The 8,258-nt window shown below is 36.5% G+C and overlaps 1 protein-coding gene across 1 annotated transcript; it reads left to right on the plus strand.

Moving 5' to 3' along the window:
• Positions 1-950: 950 nt before the first annotated feature.
• On the plus strand, positions 951-8,135 carry LOC115961052 (probable sucrose-phosphate synthase 1). Its single transcript, XM_031080102.1, has 13 exons — positions 951-1,374; positions 1,466-1,555; positions 2,522-2,763; positions 2,924-2,987; positions 3,081-3,779; positions 3,908-4,024; positions 4,193-4,324; positions 4,533-4,709; positions 6,094-6,147; positions 6,234-6,296; positions 6,415-7,368; positions 7,599-7,726; positions 8,081-8,135. Exons 1-13 carry the CDS (start codon positions 1,189-1,191, stop codon positions 8,133-8,135), a joined length of 2,961 nt encoding a protein of 986 aa, XP_030935962.1. The 5' UTR covers positions 951-1,188.
• The last annotated feature ends 123 nt before the right edge of the window (positions 8,136-8,258 follow it).

The raw sequence follows: 8,258 nt of genomic DNA on the forward strand, positions 1-8,258 counted from the left end.
TAAAATATCCTTGTTGCTAGATGTCATTCATTGGCAGAATGAAAAGCAAATATTCAAAAAAAAAAAAAAAAAAAAAGAGCAACCATAAGCCAATGATTTTTTTTTTTTTTTTTAATGAACCTAAACCAATGAAAGTATGACATATCTAAACATTATATTTTTTTTCCTGAACACACTTGTTTTCATTTTATTTAATTATCCTTTCCTTGTCCCTGCTATATTCATATTAAAATCATATAGAGCAATATGAAGACATGTGGAACTTGAAAATACCAAAAAAAAAGAAAGACCTATATCTGGAATTCAATTAGAAAACTATTATACTATATTTACAGAAAAGAACCTAAATTTTGACACGACTACACCACAAAAAGAAATTGAATTTTGACACGACTACACTACAAAAAGAAATTGATGTTAAAATAGGATTAGTCCAACTAATGAGGCACAATTCTTAAGAGAGATCTATTTATACCATTTTTGTCATAATTTTTCATGTGGCCAATTATGAATAAGAGGCATGAACTAATATAAACTAACAACTTTTTTTTCTTTCACTTACAACTCATCATGTGATAATTGCAATAAAACTTTAACGTGTTTATGACATTTTTCAACTTATCATAATGAGTAATTCTTAAATATTTTAGAAATACAAAAAATGATATTCTATCTTCTCACATTTATGATAAAGTGCACTTATCAAATTTTTAATAACCTGCTCTAAATAAACAATTTTCCCATCACAACTCACCCTCACAAAGTCAAAATCAATTGGCAACAAAAGCGTCATTTTATCATACAAATTGGTACTATATTACTATTGACTTTTGGGATTTTTGAGAAAGGAAGGTTTTGATTACTTCCACGTAAGGAAGGGTGTAAGTGTAACTATAAAAATAGTCGGTTAGAGTATCGAATCAAAAAAGAAAGAGAGAGAAAGAGTACAAATTCCAAGTTCCAGAGAGATCGCATAAGGTTCGGAAATGTTGAATTTCTCTCTCTGATGACACACCCTCTCCTCCATTTCCAACTGCCAACACACACACACTCACACAAACAAACACACCTTCTCTATCGTCTCTCGCGTTTTCATAGTCGCCATAAAAAATAAAAAAAAGACATCTCTCTCTCTCTCTCTCTCTCTCTCTCTCTCTATCACTTTGATCATTTTCTGTGAATAGAAAGATGGCGGGAAATGATTGGATAAACAGTTACTTGGAGGCGATCCTGGACGTCGGGCCGGGTCTGGACGACCCGAAGAAATCGTCGCTGTTGCTTCGAGAGAGAGGACATTTCAGTCCCACTCGATACTTCGTCGAGGAAGTCATCACCGGCTTCGATGAGACCGATCTCCACCGATCCTGGGTTCGAGTACGTCTCTCATTTCCTTAAATTTTTGAATTTCATTCATTCGTTCATTCATTCATGTTTGTTTTTTGATCTGAAAATTCAAATGGTTTAGGCTGCGGCCACCAGGAGTCCACAGGAGAGGAACACGAGATTGGAGAACATGTGTTGGCGGATTTGGAATTTGGCTCGCCAGAAAAAACAGGTCATATATATATATATATATATATATATTTTTTTTTTTGATCTGAAAATTGAAATGCTTTAATGTTCGTCTTTTTTTTTTTTTTTTTTGGATTTGTTACGGTACAGACAATGCTAAGTAGATTTTGTTACTATGCTATGAATTTCAATACTTGTGATCTGGTTGATTATTCAAGTTGCAAATTTTCTCTTTTGGTTGCCTGAGTGAGCTGATGAATGATTGTGCACGGTGTGTTACTAGTTATCTGGTAATTTTTGTCATTCTTATTGATGAATGGTTGTGTTGTGCCTTGTGTTCACATATTAACGTCCACTCTAAGAAGCATGGACTCGGATGCGAACACTAACACGAACACAGCATGACTTAAAATTTCTTCAAAATTGAGACACGAATATATATATATATATATATATATTTATTTATTTATTTATAGGATTTTATTCTAAGTATTTTCCAAGAGCTTTGTAGCTAAATTGACACCTAATGGCCAGGATTCAAATCTCCCCACCTCCATTGTTGTAACTATCAATTATTGAAAAAAAAAAAGTTCTTAAATTAAATAACAACTATAAAAATCTATAAAACAATGGAGTGTCCCTTGTGTGTCGGATACGAACACATCAAGGGATTGAAGTGTTTGCACTTCTTAGTATCCACTATTGTTTCCGTTGTTCTTTTGAGCTCTTTTATATTATGAACTAAGCTTTGAAAATGTCTCCTCACAAACAATGGAGAAAGCAAGCTTTAGAATATGTGACTTATTATCACTTTTGTATTGCTCAGATTTTGACAATTGTTAGCCTTTTAGGGCAGTAATGAGAAACCAATTGATAGTTATGATTGATCATCATAATAACTAGTTGGATATATTTCTTAAGCATGTGCTTATTAAAGAATAAAAACCCAAATCTTTTTTCCCTCCAATAACACTTAAAAACTTTGTGCTGATGATGTTATCTTGATCAGTTTGAGGGAGAAGAAGCTCAGCGTGAAGCTAAGCGCCATCTTGAACGTGAAAGAGGCCGCAGAGAGGCAACAGCTGATATGTCAGAAGATTTGTCTGAGGGTGAAAAAGGAGATTTGGTTGGTGATCTTTCAGCTCATGGTGATAGCACTAGAGGAAGAATGCCTAGAATCAGTTCTGTTGATGTTATGGAGAACTGGGCCAATCAACATAAGGAGAAGAAACTCTACATTGTGTTAATAAGGCATGAACTAAAACCTTTTCATGCTTTAAGTTTATATGAGGTTTTATGGGGGCGTATTATGAAATTTGAAAGAAGTTTATTTTCTCTTTTTTTTAGACATAAACAAAAATTAGGTATGACATTGAAATGAAAATCTTTTTAACAAGCAGTCTTTATGCAGCCTTCATGGCCTGATACGTGGTGAAAACATGGAGCTTGGTCGTGATTCTGATACAGGGGGTCAGGTAACTTTTAGCAATAAATTTTTATTTGCTTTTGAGAACCATATATTGACTGATCACTTACAGTGGATCTTGAATGATATCTTTTATGATCAGGTCAAGTACGTGGTAGAACTTGCCAGGGCCTTAGGTTCAATGCCAGGTGTTTATCGGGTTGACTTGCTGACAAGACAAGTGTCAGCTCCAGATGTAGATTGGAGTTATGGTGAACCAACAGAAATGCTCAATCCAGTAAACTCTGAGAATTCAATGCAGGAGCATGGGGAGAGTAGTGGGGCATATATAGTCCGTATACCATTTGGCCCAAAAGATAAATATATTCCTAAAGAACTCCTTTGGCCCTACATTCCTGAATTTGTTGATGGTGCACTTCACCACATTCTACAGATGTCCAAAGTTTTGGGCGAGCAAATTGGTGGTGGGCAACCAATCTGGCCTGTTGCAATCCATGGACATTATGCAGATGCAGGTGACTCTGCTGCTCTCCTGTCAGGAGCTTTAAATGTACCTATGCTTTTTACTGGCCATTCTCTAGGACGAGATAAGCTTGAACAACTTTTAAAGCAAGGACGACAATCAAGAGAAGAGATAAATTCAACATACAAAATAATGCGGCGGATAGAAGCTGAGGAGCTAGCTCTTGATGCAACAGAAATTGTTATAACCAGCACTAGACAGGAGATAGAACAGCAATGGCGCCTATATGATGGCTTTGATCCAATACTAGAACGCAAACTGAGAGCAAGAATAAAAAGGGGTGTGAACTGTCATGGCAGGTTTATGCCTCGCATGGTTGTAAGTAATAAGAACTGTTCCCAAATTTATTATTAGACTCACAGGTTTTTTTGTGAATATAAAGCAAGTTTGATTTGGTTGCACTAACTTGATATCATTTGTATTTTGAATTGCCAAAAATTGTCTAGGTAATTCCACCTGGGATGGAATTCCACCATATTGTTCCACATGATGGTGATATGGATGGAGACGTGGAAAGAAATGAAGATAGTCCTTCTTCTCTTGACCCACCAATTTGGTCTGAGGTTATGACTAGTCTTTCTTACCATTGTTTTGTTGGTGATTGTTTGAGAGCCTATAATTTACTGCCAATTCAATTTTGTTTGTCCCACGGCAAATACTATGTTAAGAAACATTTTCTTGGTGCAGGAGTTTTGATTTTAATATCAATCTTGTTGATTTTGATTTGGCAGATTATGCGTTTCTTTTCCAATCCGCGCAAGCCTATGATACTTGCCCTTGCGAGAGCAGACCCTAAAAAGAATATTACAACTTTAGTCAAAGCATTTGGAGAATGCCGCCCATTGAGGGAACTTGCTAACCTTGTCTGTACTAATCCTTGAACTGTATCCTGCCTATCAAATATATATATATGTGTGTGTGTGTGTGTGTGTATCAATTTTGATGACCCACTTAAAAGGGATTTACCTTTCAATATCTCCCCCCCCCCCCCCCCCCCAATCCCGACATAAAAAATGTCTTAAATTGCATGCCAATAATTTCACTTTATTTGTTGTTGTAAATTTGTTGCAGACATTAATCATGGGAAACCGTGATGATATTGATGAAATGTCTAGCACAAATGCATCTGTTGTTCTGTCAATTCTTAAGCTGATTGACAAATATGATCTCTATGGACAAGTGGCATACCCTAAACACCACAAGCAGTCTGACGTTCCTGACATTTATCGTCTAGCGGCAAAAACCAAGGTACTGATTTCTAATCTATTTTTCAAATTGTGGTGAGAGTCAGATCTACTGGTTGAACTTCCGTAAAGAAAAAGATATTTGCATAAACTATGGTATGATTAGATCATTGGTGATTTCATTGATGTATATGCTTTGCCCTTAGCTCTTCTAGATTCTTTTGTTCCTTTGCATAATTTCTTTGTAGTTTTGGTGAAGTGCAAAAGAAATGCAAAGATTCACTTGCTGGCTTTCTTTACTAGGTCACACACACACATTTGAAATAGAAATTTATAAAGACAAGAAAAAGTAATAGGTATACAGGGAGATCTTCTTTAGCTCAATAAATAGTATTAGAATAACTTAAAGAGAGGGAAAAGGCACATGAAAATTAAGTAACTGAAGAAGGAAATCCTGGTATTTATTGCCAATAAACTCTAGCTCAAATAGGACTTCCCTCATAAGAACAACGTGGAGGGTAAGGTTGTGATTTCAAGACTCACTGTGTGCTGCGGAAATTAACAATTTTAAAAAATAAAATGAAATCTTAATATTTATGAAATGGTAATAGAGGCATGTTATGTCTTAGGTATTTAGAACTTTCTAATTAAGCTATTTACTTGATATTACAATACAGAAGCCTCCAATAATCAGTTTCCATATGCGCCTTCTTGTGTAAAGTCAAGCTGAACTGAATTTTGGAATATTTTAGCTTGTTTCAGCAGAATATTGATCTATCCAGATGCCAAAGACTGTGTGTGCATGTCAGGCTCAAGTTGGTTCTAAATTTGGTTGAGCATGTTAAGTTTGGTTCATTTAGCTAAGTTAAGGCTGTGCTTTGGCTCGCATGGTAACTAGCGTTCAAGCTTGGTACCGGTTAAGGTCAAAAGAGGGTCCCCCCACCCCCTCTTTTCCTTTCAGTTGTCCAAGAAGGAGGTGGCTGTTCTGGAGTTTGGAAACTGGGAGAAGGAGAGATAGTCATTGGTGCTGCCATTATCTTCAGGGCCTAACTGGGCTCCATTAGGGGAGAAAATGGCCATTTTGTCTTAGATTTTGGGACTCAAATATAAATCATAGGTTAATTAATGAATAGAAAGAGAATGCAGGGCTGAAAATGACAAGAAGACCACTCAGTTAAGCAGGACACCCTTCTCTAATGCATTAGGGGGAGGGAGTAAGTGTTACTATTTACATGTTGATTTTTTTGGAATAGGTCTGGGCTAAATTAAATTTCTATTTGGTCAAGAGAACTCATTTTTTCAACTCTTCTAATTTGTTTCCCTCTCACTAAGTTATTCATCTCAGCACCATATTGATTCAGCTCTCTTACCAGAGAAAATTATTTGGCTCAAAATTCTTTAGTACATGTGTTGTTTAACCCATCATCTCAATAATTTTGTTCTTGTAGGGTGTTTTCATCAATCCGGCTTTCATTGAGCCATTTGGGCTTACTTTAATTGAGGTGCTTCTCTTTATCTTTTATCAGAATGCTTTACTTTTTAGATGTTATTTTATGCAAAATCCAACCGTCTTTCCTCTTCTGTGCAGGCAGCAGCTTATGGTTTGCCTATTGTTGCCACAAAGAATGGTGGTCCTGTTGATATTCATAGGGTGTGTCCATCTGTGGAGCCTTCCTATTACTTAAAAGGAATTTCTCATCTGTTTATTGGAGTCATATACAGTCGAAGTTTAATTGTAGCTTAAAATACTGATGATGGACTTGTTACAGGTTCTTGACAATGGTCTACTTGTTGACCCCCATGATCAGCAGTCTATTGCAGATGCTCTTCTGAAACTTGTTTCAGATAAGCAACTTTGGGCAAAATGCCGGCAGAATGGACTGAAAAATATTCACCTTTTTTCATGGCCAGAGCATTGTAAGACATACCTATCTCGAATAGCCAGTTGCAGACCAAGGCAGCCACAATGGCAAAAAAGTGATGTTGAATATGACAATTCAGAAACGGATTCACCCGGTGATTCCTTGAGAGATATACAAGATTTATCTTTAAACTTGAAGCTTTCATTGGATGGTGAGAAAATTGAAGGGGGTTCCAATCTTGATAATGTTTTAGATACTGAAGAAAATGCTGTTGATGAAATAAGTAGAGCAGAAAATGCTGTTTTGAAATTGTCTAGGGGTGTTATAGAAGGCACACAAAAGGCTGCATCCGCAGAGAGAGCAGACAATAATGTCGGCCCTAGTAAATTTCCAGCATTGAGAAAGAGGAAGTATATATTTGTAATTTCTGTGGATTGTGATACAACCTCAGATCTTCTTGAAATTATTTCAACAGTTGTTGAGGTAGCAGGGAAGGACAGGGATGCAGGATCCGTTGGGTTCATATTGTCAACAGCCTTGACCATATCAGACATACACTCTCTTTTGATCTCAGGAGGCTTGAGCCCAACCGAATTTGACGCTTTTATCTGTAACAGTGGTAGTGAGCTCTACTATCCATCATCAAGCTCTGAGGACAGTCCTTCTGGGCTTCCCTATGTGGTAGACTTGGATTATCGTTCACACACTGAATACCGCTGGGGTGGAGAGGGTTTGAGGAAGACTTTGGTACGTTGGGTTGCTTCTATCAATGATGGAAAGGCAGAAGGACAACTTGTTGAGGAAGATGAATCAGGATCGACCATGCATTGCTATGCATTTAAAGTGAAAGACCCATCATTGGTAATATTTCTTTTTATTTTTATATGTGAAAGACTAATAGCCAAAGTGGTGTTTCCCCCAATCCACCCTCTCCTTTCTCTCTCATTGATATAAAGCCCATATCTTGCACTGTTGGTTTTTATAGCAATCTATTTTTAGATGGAGAATTTTACTTATATTTATAAGGTTTGTTGATTACTGATTCTTATTTTTAGAATTTTCAAATTTTAGTAACTATTTTGAAATCACAGATTCCCCCAGTTAAGGAACTTCGGAAATTGATGAGAATTCAGGCTCTCCGATGTCATGTTATATACTGTCAAAATGGTCCAAAGCTGAATGTAATCCCCGTGCTGGCCTCTAGATCCCAAGCCCTCAGGTATGCATGTAGAGGTTTTCTATTTTTTAAAGTTGCACAGCCACCTTGTTTCTTTGTTATTTTTTCTTCTTTTTTTTTGGCACCTTATATGATGCAATAGTTCTCAACAAATTCATAGAAAGTGTGTTGCACATGTTAGAGCTGAGAAGTGTTATTACCTGTTCAGTATATTTTATTAAATAAAAAAGATTCAAAAGCATAAAGACAAGTGGGAAATCCATTAAAATGCTGTCATGATATTTATTATATAATATAATATTGGGGGGGAAAAAAAAACCCTCTCCTCAAAGGCCGGCCTCAAGAGGGATTGGCTGATTGGCATCATTTCCAAAAATGCTTGGTATTGGCATTTAGCTTTGGCATGCCTTCTGGTTCTTCACTGGGTGTTGCCAGTCTCCACCATCCTTAATTTGTGGTATAAATTGGTGGTTGCTTAGGAAGTGGTACCAGTTATGTACAGAACAGAATGAGAGTAAATATAGCTGAGATAAAGTGGGCCAATTCTGTCAGTGATGATTAATTGCAAATGCTC

This window comes from Quercus lobata, chromosome 2 (assembly GCF_001633185.2).
Source record: "Quercus lobata isolate SW786 chromosome 2, ValleyOak3.0 Primary Assembly, whole genome shotgun sequence".
Taxonomy (NCBI): Eukaryota; Viridiplantae; Streptophyta; class Magnoliopsida; order Fagales; family Fagaceae; genus Quercus; species Quercus lobata.